Source organism: Anolis sagrei, chromosome 3 (genome assembly GCF_037176765.1).
Source record: "Anolis sagrei isolate rAnoSag1 chromosome 3, rAnoSag1.mat, whole genome shotgun sequence".
NCBI lineage: Eukaryota > Metazoa > Chordata > Lepidosauria > Squamata > Dactyloidae > Anolis > Anolis sagrei.
The window spans coordinates 41,184,232-41,197,213 of record NC_090023.1 but is presented as its reverse complement, the minus strand read 5'-3'; the positions used below and the strand labels follow the sequence as shown (position 1 = coordinate 41,197,213).

General features: G+C 37.5%; 1 protein-coding gene across 2 annotated transcripts in view; it reads right to left on the bottom strand.

The window, feature by feature from the left end:
- Nucleotides 1-12,982, bottom strand: part of NME7 (NME/NM23 family member 7) — an 87,405-nt gene that overhangs the window by 67,005 nt on the left and 7,418 nt on the right. The window contains exons 2-3 of one of the 2 annotated variants that reach the window (XM_060770743.2): nucleotides 7,886-7,993; nucleotides 3,068-3,234 (exon numbers count right to left, since the gene is read on the bottom strand). In XM_060770743.2, coding sequence (XP_060626726.1) covers nucleotides 3,068-3,234; nucleotides 7,886-7,993 — 275 coding nt within the window. Of the gene's footprint in view, nucleotides 1-3,067; nucleotides 3,235-7,866; nucleotides 7,994-12,982 lie in introns of those variants that run through there. The other variant, XM_060770744.2, reaches the window with a different exon arrangement.

Below are 12,982 nucleotides of genomic sequence, written 5' to 3'. Positions count from 1 at the left end.
AGAGCTGAGCTGAAACAGCAATGTCATTCATTTTTCATGTTCTCACAATGGGGTGGAGGGGAGTTCTTATTGAACAATACTAATTTCCAATAACCTCATAATGCAATGCAGTTATAATTTTTTTTTTACTGCCACTCCATCCCACTCACTTCAGCAATCACACTAGTGTCCTCAAAGTATAATTGAAACTGGCAGTGGGAGGTGTTGCTCTAATGTTTATCCCAATAGTAGACTGACAAAAGGAGAGCATGTGTGATCTACTTTCATTTGTGGGGTACTGTACTCAAATGATACAATGTCAGAAGTGTAGCTACTGGGGGCAGTAGGAAATAGGGGAATTACAGCCCCAAATAACAATTATGCCACTCCATGAATTTTTCTTTAGTTCACACATTTCTAGAATTACAGAAACTTCAAACTTCATTTGAACATTTAGATATACAGGTTGAGTCTCACTCATTCAGAAATACGAAATATTCCCAAATGTGAAAGTTTCAGCCTTCAAACACCTGCAGACTCCCAGATATTTCTGGGCAATCTATTGGCCATCAGGCAAATTATTTGCCATTGCCTGTACTCATACCAGCGAGAGTGGGAAAGACTCACCAGGATGGGGGCATGAGGAAGAAGATTTTCACCTTCCTTCTCAGTTACCATATATACTAGAGTAAAAGCTGAGTTTTTCAGCCCTTTTTTAGGCTGAAAAAAAACCCCTTAGCTTATATTTGAGTCAAGGTTATTTATTATTTATTCTGTTATTATTATTATTATTATTACATTTATCATTATACTCTATTATTATTACATTTATTATTTTTCTTTACTTATTGATATTACATTTATTATTTTACTCTATTATTATTATTGCATTTATTATTTTACTCTATTTATTATTGTTATTATTACATTTCTATTTTTATTTTGAAATTTACCAGTAGCTGCCGCATTTCCCACCCTCAGCTAATACTCAAGTCAATATGTTTTCCCAGTTTTCTGTGGTAAAATTAAGTTCCTCAGCTTATTTTGGGTCGGTGTATACTCAAGTATATATGGTACTTTGCCAAAAGGGCAGGAAGCACGCTAACAGTCAGGGAAATATTTGGGATGTCACCTTTTTCAGGGGTCTTATGTAAGCAGAGTCCTCCACCCACTTCCAACTCTTCTCTTCCCTCCATTGGTGCTCCATGAGGAAAAACTTAGTTAAGTGCTGGATGTGTCATTAGCTCACTTTCTCCCCATTCTTCATTCCTTATGTATTTGTAAATTCAGATGTTGCAAAATCCAGATAAGGGGAATAAAAAAAATGTTCCCAAGCATTCTCAATAACAAAAATTCAACCTGTGCAATATAGGTATCTCGAGAAAAATGACCAAGGGAATTAAAACTCACAAAATGTACACATTCTTAATGTGAAAATTTCTCAGTGTCTCATTCTCTGCAATGCTAGCAATTTATGATTTGTTTCTGTTTTCTTTGTAGTAAGCTACTCTGAGTCCCTTTGGGGAGAGGATAAAATAAAGCTTTATTATTATTATTATTATTATTATTATCATCATTATTATACCATACTTGCAAATCTCAGTAATTTTCTGAATTCAGATACCCCCTTTTTGTTTTTAGGTAAAGATATTTTGGCTATAGTAATACTGCACACTGGATTCCAGTTAAGTACTAGGAGTGATGTTGCTTAAATTTAAAATCAGCATGTTCCACTAGTTCTTGTAGTACTTCTACACATAAAAGTAAACATAAGAGTCTACAGGACTACTATGCCTGCTGTGTGCTATCTTGATACCAGTGTCTGTCATGTTGGCGCTAGTTATCATATATGGTAAACTAGAAACATAGTTGATCATCACCAGCCATTAAGGGCAAGTAAGGACAATATGGATCGTTTTGTGTACTGCTTTGGAAATCAACCTTGGCTGAAAGCAGGACATAAGAACAAAAACACATTAAAACTTTCTACCTTTCACTCTTCAATCGCTCCTGCATTCCCTTTTTAAAAATCCATTGTGGAAAATTGGTACATTGCCTCTTCTTTTATATAATGAAGTACAGAGACTTTCTCTCAAGTGGAACACACACACTATCATCAACATCGTCAGGCCTTGATTTGTGTATTTGAAAATGAAAATACCATACTTTCAAAAACGCTACCCTCTCACCCAGAGCTGCAAAGTTTTTCTAAAGAGTCAATTTCATAACTAGTTATATTTTGAACTATTTTTTAGTATTTTTAGTATTTTTAGTGTTTTAGTTTTTATCTTGCACATGCGGCCCGATCATTGTTATTTTATTGTGTATGATTTTGTTTTATCGTAGGTTTTTTTGTATTCATATGTTGTATGTATTTTACTGTGTTGCTATTGTGTTTTGGTTTTATTTTATTGTAATATGCTGTTGGGCTTGGCCTCGTGTAAGCCACCACGTGGTCCCATTGGGAAGATGGCGGCGGGGTATTAAAAAAAGATTATCATCATCATCATCATCATCATCATCATCATCATCATTAAAGTAGGAAACCTCTAAGGATGCCTGCCATAAATGCAGGCAAAACGTCAGGAGAAAATGGTTCTGGAACATGGCCATACAGCCTGGAAAACTCATAACAACCCAGTTTTTGTGTGTATCTAGAACAGATATAGCTGTAACATACTACTTTTCAATGGAAGGAATAAATCATCTGCTTGTTACTCATTACTAGATATCTTGGTGTGCTGAATCATTCTGAGGAGTTTTAGGAGGAAGGTTCACAAGAAAGGATTACTGTGTAATGAAGTATTTTGCATTCTCCAAAGAATATGCAACATGTAGCCTTACAGCCATGGGCAAACTATTGCCCTCCAGGTATTTTGAACTTCAATTCCCAGAAATCCCAGCCAGCTTACCAGCTGTTACGAATTATGGGAGTTGAAACACCTGGAGGGTCAAAGTTTGCCCAAGTTAATAACACGATTATCAGCAAGTCACCTTTCTGGACCACAGTAAAAGGAATGTGTTGAGTAATCAGAGCATTAGGCAAATTAACTAATTTCTCTGAAAACATTCTAGGTTCGCTTCTTACCTTTCTTTGCTACTCCCCAACATGCGGGCAGTGTATTGATCAGCATAGTCAACCAAATTAAGGTGGCGGGAAAAGATTGTAATTCTGTTTCCCACAAACAGATCTTTAAACTGCAAATCTTCATACTTGGTGCGGTTGAGAAATCTGCAGCGGTTCTTCATATCATACTGCAGGATAAAGAAAGTGATCCACTTTCACTTTGATGCATATCTCTAAGATACATATCATTGAACAGTATAAAGTTATAACTAGTCAGCTTGAACACCCACCCTACCCATCTTGTCAATATGGGAGGGAAAAGGATGATAGGGCACATTTCTGTAGCAAATGCTGAACAAAATTTTCACTTTCCCTCTGCAATCATGTATCCAAACAATTAAAATTCAGCTTACACTTCTGGATATTTACAGTATGTGATAGTTTAGATCAGGGATCCCCAAACTAAGACCCGCGGGTATGATGCAGCCCTCCAAGATCATTTACCATCCACAAGTTTAGACCAAGGGTCGCCAAGTCTGAAATGACTTGAAGGCACACAACTTACTTACTTACTTACTTAGGCGATCCCTGGTAGCCTGAGGATGTTGGTGTCTTGATGGTGGGTTCATAGGTGTCTGTGGAGCCCTATTCTTGATCCACATGTTTTCCCACAGTGTCAACATCAGTTTCTGGGTAGAGGGCAGTCCCGGTCAGGGTTGGCTTGACATGTCTTCCTCTTGGCACGTTTCTCCCTTTCGCTCTCCATTCATGCCTCTTCAAATTCTGCAGCACTGCTGGTCACAGCCGACTTCCATTTAGAGAACTCAAGGCCCAGGCTTCCTAGTTCTCAGTGTCTATGCCATAGTATTTAAGGTTGGCTTTAAGCCCATCTTTAAATCTCTTTTCATGTTCACCAACGTTACATTTCTCATTCTTGAATTCAGAGTATGGTAACTGCTTTGGGAGATGGTGATAAGGCATTCAGACAATGTCGCCAGTCCAGCAGAGTTGATGGCGTAGTAACATCGCTTCAATGCTGGTGGTCTTTGCTTCTTCCAGGATGCTGATAATTGTCAACCTGTATTCCCAAGAGATTTGCAGGATTTTTCAGAGGAATCGTTCTAGGAGTTGAGTGTGATGTCTGTAGACAGTCCACGTTTCGCAGGTGTATAGCAGGGTTGGAAGAACAATAGCTCTATAAACAAGCACTTTGGTCTCCCTACGGATGTCCTGGTCCTCACTCTCTACTTCTTTGAGGAAAATGCTGCACTTGCAGAGCTCAGACTGTGTTGTATTTCGGTGTCAATGATGACTTTTGTGGAGAGGTGGCTGCCAAGGTAGTGGAAATGGTCAACATTTTCTAATGTCACACCATTAAGGTGTATTTTTGGCATTGGAGAGGGATTGGCTGGTGACTGCTTGAAGAGCACTTTGATTTTCTCGATGTTCAGTGACAGGTGGAGCTTCTTGTATGCTTCTGCAAACTTGACTATCTCATCAGCCAAATGCAGGCCCACACTTCTCATTGAAATACTAGAAAGTTTGTTAGTTAAAATTGTGCTTCATTTAAAATATTGTATTGTTATTTCAAATTTCTTACTCTACAAATAAGATATGTGCATTGCGCATAGGAAGCTGTTCATTTTTTTCAAACTATAATCCACCCCCACCCCCCAACAGTCCGAGGGACCATGAACCCACCCTTTTGCTTAAAAGATTTGAGAACCCCTGCTTTAGACTGCATTTCTCAAGACTGTCTCTGAGAAAACTGTACCAAATGGCTCAGGGCAAATAAGAAAAAGAGGCATTGTCATGCAGTATTTGATCTATTTTATTATTCTTTATGAAACAAGAAAAACCAAATCATATATTTCAGTTTCTTTTTAAAATGAATTCTAAGCAGCATGTTTATTACAAAATATAAATCTGACTACTTGCAGTTCTCAAAAGTGTTACCTTTAAACTGAGTCACTTTAGCAAATATGATTACTGATACAGCAGGGACATCTGAAAAGTGTGTCTTACAATGTTTTAGCTTCAGAAGTTCTTCAAAATGTCTGAAGACATTTTTAAAATTTATTTTCCAACGCTGCAGAAGCTTCTTATGACAGACTAGTCTGACAGATCTCCAATCCAATTCAACACAGTTGAAATAAGTGTACTCAAGGTTGCAGGGAATCAGGAGGAGGGGAAACTTATTTCTTGAACACCATGAAAAATCCTATAACTCTTGAGCATGAAAATCCTTATTAATACAGGTTTTCTGGCATTCAATATTTGACACATGAAGGTTTTCTGATTTAGAAAAATAATTATTCTATATTGCTAAGTGATCTTTAAAATGCCTCTCAATTATTCCTATTTCCCTGAAAAGTACTTTAAAGTTTTGAACACTTTTTGGATAACTACCATAAATGCTCCTATTTCTTTTCAGTCCGTATCAATAAGTGTAAGTGTTTTCCCAAAGGAATTTCCCAGAAGATTTTACAATCTTTGTGTATTTTTGAGTTATTTACAAATCAAAATAAAAAAGAGACAAGTGTATCATGCAGTTAGCAAACTGTATTCACAGCAAACTAGTAAATACAGCTTTCAAATTTTCCCCTTAATAACCAAAAGTAAGAGAATGTGCTGCCTTGGAACCAGAGTCCCTGAGGCACATGTATTTATTCTGCAGGTGCACAGGAATGTGTCTGTTTTTCCTTTGAAATGATAGCTCCTCCAATTGCATCTAAAGTAGATTTTGAATCCCAAATCCCCAAAGTGGCCCTGCTGGCTGAGGAGGCCTGGTCCGCAAACAAATATATTCTAGATGTTAACTTAGGTACAGCACATTCTCAAGTCACTGCATCAGTTTTGTCTGCCACAAAAAGAAAAGCCCCCAAAGCTTGCAGCTGGGCATATGGAGCTCCATATGTGGCCCTTTGAAACAGAGATACAATGCAGACACCACAAAGCATAAAAATATCATGCTAAAAAGGAAGTTAGGATTCTTTAATGCTATGTGAATTGTTTTTTGGTTTTAACAAAATGGTTATAGAGGATGAGCTGCCCCCTTTTTTTCTATCTTCATCAAAAACAATAAACGATGCACCGCAGATACGTAAGCACCATGCATTCCAAAGCACCATGCATTTACAAAGGTGTAAGACTAGTTCCAATACTAATGTCTTAAAAAAACACATTCTACACAAACCACTCTCCCTCGGTGCAATCTGTGGTGATTTTAATCTGCTGTTTTTCCCTCAAAGACCAAACATCAGATACTTGTAATTATTTCCCCTCAAGTCACAGATATGGAATGTTCCTGGGTTCCCCTTCCTCAACTGGGCAATGGGCAGGAAGTCTTCTCTCAGAAACTGTGTTTTTAGTCATCTAGGCAAATGTTTGTGTTATATGTGGAAACAAAATTTATGTCTATTCTTTTGAGGCAGCTCCTTTATAAAGTAGAAATAATTTACTGTACAGAAGAGGCAGGGAAATGTAACATAAACATTTTAACATTCAATATTTTCTGTCCCCATGGTAACAATTTATCCTACAAATAGATGACACATAAGATAAGCAACCAAATCAGGGATACCATATATTCATGCATAAGTCAAGGGAAGATCTAGGAGCAAAATTACAGATTTTGCTATGACTCTTTGATAAATCAAGGGTAAAACATATGTGTATATGTATCAAACAAATCTTTTTCTCTCTTTTAAAAAATGCATAGGGGGAACTTACAATACTTAGAAAAAGAGGAGAGAAACAGTTTATTTGAAAATTACTGGGGGGGTGTAAATTGCATTGCTGATCTTAAAATATCTACATCTATTAAAAAAAATAAAGATGGAAAAAGGAATACAAATGTGGAAAAAGAATGAGAATTCAGCCTGAAAATGGGAAAGAAAAGAACATGGGAAGCAACCTGCCTCTGTTAGGGACCCAGCACAAAGGCAGTGACAAGAGGCAGAGCCAAGAGGCACTCTCATCATATTATCCCTGCCTTGTCCAAACCAGAGAAAGAAAGGCAATTTCCTCAGCTTCTTTCCCCACTCAGTGTTCAGCAGCAAATGGGAGAACCTGTGGAATATGCCTGTCATTTTGGACACTTTAGGGAGAGCGGAACAGGCGCAGTGATTTTTAATAAGGGCTTAATGTATATGTTTTGTGTTCTCTGCTGTTTTGACTCCTGAGGTGGAGCAGAACAGAGGCAGTCATTTTTAATAGGAACTTACTGTAGTCTCTCTGCAAATCCTGTGAGGTTTGCAGAGAGACTGCCAAGCCTCACAAAGCTTATATAGTAAGCCCCTATTAAAAATGGCCACAGCACTATGCTCCACTTAAAGTGCTCAAATTGGCAGGGAGCACAAAAGATTTTCAGGATTGCTCTGTGGATAATTCAACTTATATGTGTGTACATATGGTGACTGCTCAATACAGGCCTTCATGGCTGCTGTCCAAGGTAAATGTTTTGTCTATCCACTATGCTTGGCCAGCCTCAAGAAGGAGTGTTCAATCTATTCTTGCTTGATGGCAACCTTCATTTCTTAAAATGTATCGCCACTACAACTTTTTTTCATAGCAACAGTACCCCATCTCCCAAGGAAAATGTCATTGTGCTTAATTTTCTCAGCTCATTGATTCTTTCTTTTTTTAAAAAGGCATCCAGAATCTAACATAGATCTGCAGAAATAATATATCATGCCCTGTTTTTCTCCAGGAATGAAAAGACAAGCAACTTCTCCACCCCAAATCTCTTAACCTACAATATCAAAGATCACTTTTTTGTCCCCCAAGCAAAGCAATTTTGTAAAGTACTGTAGACTTACAGTAATAAAAAGGTCTTACCATCTCCACTGACCCATCTTTTGGGTAATACAGCAATTCATAACGTCGGAAAAGTGAAGCATTTGAATCATACCATTCTGCAACGAAAGCAAATCTTTCATCCTGGCTCTGGGGGAAGAAAAGGAAAAAGAAATGTAGGAATGTTTGTAGTAATCTCCTAAACAAGTCATTTTGCTGTATACAATACAAACATTGATGCACCGGCAAATACACTGGAGCACAGTACATGGCAACAAAGTACTTATCCCTTTAGACAATTCATTAAATAAGATTTCTCAAAAGGAAACATTCTAACATCTTAAAACTTGGCTTTTAAGTAGACAGTATTAGTGATCCATGTAATTTGTAGAATAATAATCCTGACTGCCCACGAGGTCTACCACTTCCTGTACAAGTCCTAAAGACTGATCTACACCATGAAGCTTTTCCTATAAAGTCATTGTATTGATTGGTGCAAAATGGCTGGCTTTCTTGACCTCAGTTTTTATTTTTGAGCTGAGAAAAAGCATGGTCCCTTGAGAGAAAAAAAAATCAATTTTAACCTCAATGCATGGAAGGGGGAAGGCCAGTGTACTCACATAGTCTTTGTGGTCAATAAAGATAAGCAAACAGTAAAGTTATTCACTAGCTATATTATTTGTTTTTGTACAGACCATGGCTCATTTTACTGGAAACATGGTTGTTGTAATACCTAATACATATAATGAGCATAATCCTTGAGGCTTTTGGATAAACAAGAAACAGCCAAGTCAGTATCTGTGTGGTTACTTAGCAACTAGCATTGGAGATCACTACCTCTCAGAAGGGTAGCAAGAGCCTGCATATGCTAATTCATTTAAATACACTGCTGTTGTGTGTGTTGAAGTCACTTCCAACTTATGGTGACCCTGTTGTAGTGAGGTCTGTTGGAATTAGGACAATGGGTTTATATATCTGTGGAATGGCTGGGGTGGGGCAAAGAGCTTTTCTCTGCTGGAGCTAGGTGTGAATGTTTCAACTGACCACCTTCATTAGCATTTGAAGGCCTGGCTGAGCCTGGGAAAATCTTTTGTTGAGAGGTGTTAAGATGTGCCTGGTTGTTTCCTCTCTGCTGTTTTGCTGTTGTAATTTTAGAGTTTTTTTAATACATAATATATAAACCCATTGTCCTAATTCCAACAGACCTCACTACCTCTGAGGATGCTTGCCATAGATGCAGGCGAAACGTCAGGAGAAACGCCTCTAGAACATGGCCCTATAGCCCAAAAAAACCCACAAGAACCTAATGGGTTAAACCTTTGTGCTGCTGAACTGCTGATCTGAAGGTTGACCGTTCGAACTCACAGGACGGGGTGAGCTCCCGCTGTTAGCCCTAGCTCCTGCCAACCTAGCAGTTTGAAAACATGTTAATGTGAGTAGATAAATAGGTACCACTTTGGTGGGGGAAGGCAAAAAGATGTTTCAAGTAGTCACGCCAGCCCCACAACCAGGAGATGTCTACAGACTTGGAAATGGAGAAAGAACACCTCCCCAGAGCCGGAGATGAGCACATTCTCAGAGCCGGAAATGAAAAAAGTCTTTGTCTTTGTGTATTTGTCTCATTGTATGTCATTTGTAACAAGGCATTGAATATTTGCCTGTTTCTGTGTATATACTGTAATCCACTCTGAGTCCCCTTGAGGAGAAGGGTAGAATATAAATAATGTATCATCATCATCATCATCATCATTATCTGAAACACCATCTCACCTGCAAATTTCAACTCAAAGGAGAAGAGCTGTTACATATAGGAAAAGAGACTGTCTTAAATATCGATTGCTTTGTGTATACCTTGCTTTTCTAAATAAAAATTCAGTCAAAGAGAGGTCTGATCAGAAGTATACTGGAAAAAAAACAAATGTGAAAACAATACTCAGCTAAGCCCTAAATGAATCCTTCCACATGCACGTACTGCATCATTCAAAATAAAATGGTTCCCCATACAAATAACAAGGAGATTGAGAAAGAACACTTTTCATTGCACAAATAAGATCACATTTAGTTAACAATATAACATTTATGTAAACTATCAAAGAGAAATAAAACAAAGAAAGAAAATACTGTGCAAATTCAAATCACATTAATAAATGCCAAAGAACTGCATGGAATCAAGCTTTCAAAGTACTATACACTAATCAACATTCAGAACTAAAGGATGGAAAAACTGCATTAGCTCTCTTCTACACCCCTTCATTTGTTAAACAAATGGAGATACTAATGAAAGACGGGGGGGGGGGGGGGGGGGAGAAAAAACGAAGTGCCAATAGTAGTGTTCCCAGCTTTTTTCCTGACATGCTGTGTAATTGTGGACAAAACAGTTCAGTCACCCCAATGCCTCAAGCTTTCTGAAATTAAAATGATGGAATTGTATTTATAGGAAACGTTTAAACAAAGACGCAGGAGGTGATCTTTTTCAGTGCCATTTCTATTTCAGGCTATAAAAGCAGCAACTTTGAAGGCAAATAGAGAACGCAATCAGCAAGGCCTCAGAGGTTTCTATTGATAATTTATATTTATATCATTTAGAAAACATGAGATCAGGATTCAAAATTTTAAAGTAATCATTAAGTCTGAAAATTTTTTGCTTTGTCAAAAATACAAAAGAGGAACTGATAATTTTTAATTTCTCTATGGAGCTAAGACCCAGATAAAGTTATTGATGTTATGTTTTGACCCAAAAGCTAAAATTTCTAATGAAACAGAAGCATATCAAGTGCTTTTGGATACAAGATACTCAGCAACTTGGTTGAGACAAAGAAGACTCAAGGAGGAGATCAAAATTTGTAACAACCTCCAAATTTACATCACAGTTTGATTCCAATCACATGAGTCAAGAAAGAAAAGACTCTGTTTCTATACCAAAACTTTATATAATAAGTGATAATAGAAACAATGTCATTGCTTTTCTTAAAAACTCTTATTGGGACATGAAACACTGAATGTGCTGGGACATAATACTCTAGCAAGTCTCTTCCACCATGCCCTTTGGTTTAAAAAGAATGGTGGAAACCACCAACTACTCTTTTGGAAAGCAGAGAAAGGACTGGATCTTGGAGGTACTCTTCTGTTCAAATCTGCTGGCTTTCACTGATAATGATGATTAAAAAAATGGCTGTCAGCATTCTCATATATCTGTGTGTGTGTATGTGTGTGTGTGTGTATATATATATATATATATATATATATATATTTGCATAAGAAAATGCTTGACAAAATATTACATATAAACAATATGTCTGTCCACATTACAGATGCTAGAACTATACAAGCATAACGTTTCTGTTCCATTTGAAGTCCGCAAGTCAGCTGTCTGATACTGCTTCTGTTGATTCTACTATTCTACCAAGAAATGTTTGAAACACAATCAGTTAGTAAAGTTGGAAAGAATACTCAAGTGAGTCCTCAGTATCTGATAAACTTTGATTCCACAGCCCCTTTGGGTACCAAAATACTGATAAAAGTTCCATTATATCAATGGTATAGTAAAATGTCCCTTTTTTAAGATGGCAAAAATCAGTGTTTCCTTTCTGGAATATTTTTAAAAATATTTCAAGCTTTGGATGGTTCAATCCATAGATGCAGAATCCCTGTATATGGAGAGCCAATTAAAAAACAATCATGGAAGAAATACTTCCCAAGCAGATATACACACTAGATATGATTGAGGTTCCTAGGTCTTGGAGAGACGGTTTGTTCACCTCTCTGCTACTTTTCAGATCCTGCCAAGGACTAGCTAGTTTGCTGCACAATCCAAGTCCAAAAGTATAGACATAGTCCACTACTTACTTTTAAAAAATAGAACTGCAGCAAAAAAAAAAAAAAACCAAAAAAACCAAACTCAGATTAGTAGTTTACAAAAAGATGAAGCAAGCAGAAGCAATTTTTAAAATCATGCCCAATATCATTTACTAAAAACATATTCAAGAAAACAGTATTAAGGTATTATAAAAAAAATAGGTGAATGATTTGAAGTCAGTGGTGATGTAACACCAATGAACAGGGATTCGAATTCAATAATTCAAGGTCCAGATAAGGCAGTCTATTCACTATGCCATGGTGATTTCCACAGAATGTCACTTCTAAGCACTTCTAAATATGGGTTTTACAAGAGCTGCAGTGAAGGTGAAGAGTGACCTTCAGCTAGCTAATACCGGTGTGTGTTAGAACCAAATAGTTTGAAAGGCGGTTCCAAAGAGCACAGATTTGGCATTTACCTTGAACACTCTGAGAATATCACCGCCTATTAAAAATTTATTGCCTTGCAACAGAGAAGGCCAAGAGCTCAACCAATCCCTTTTCGATTCATGACTGGGAACATTTTGAGCCAGCATTCATTGTGTACTACAGTTTAACCAAAGAGTCTCCTGCCAAGTCTGTCGTTAAAGTTAAAACGCTCCTTTTACCTCGTGTTGTGTAAAATATTAACTCTTGGGCAATTCAGCTAAATACAGGTTTCAGTCGGCACAGACTATGTTCAAAAGCATACTCATAAATCTTCGATCATAAAGGCCGATATCAAGTTAATATTGGACAGAGGTGTGCTAAGGGTTTTTCTTCTCTCAAAAAAGAAAATTTGTCTTATTACCTTAAGTAATGAAATGAATAATGTAGAAAACAAGGGAAAGGGAACAAAAGAAATTCCAAATAACAAGCATAAGATATCCACAAGACCTCTAACCCAATAAAGTGGGCATCTGCTTGATTGCTACTGAACCATGTTGAAGATACTGTTGCTGACACCTTTTGCTGTTGATGTGTGCCTTCAAATCGTTTTCAACTTATGGCAACCCTATCACAGCATTTTCTTGGCAATCTGTTCAGAGAGGGTCTGCCTTTGCTGTCCTCCAAGGCTGAGAATGTGTGACTCGCCTAAGGTGAGTCATAGTCAAGTGGGTTTCCATGACAAGCGGGAATTCAAACCTTCAGCGTCATAGTCTAATGCTCAAACCCCACCTCATGCTTGCTCCCTGTTGCTGACATATACACACTTACAAATCCCAAGAACAAGATAGATGAGAGAACTTCTTCCAATGTACATCCAGATAACCTTTGAGACTTTCAGTGGAGACCATATTTTTT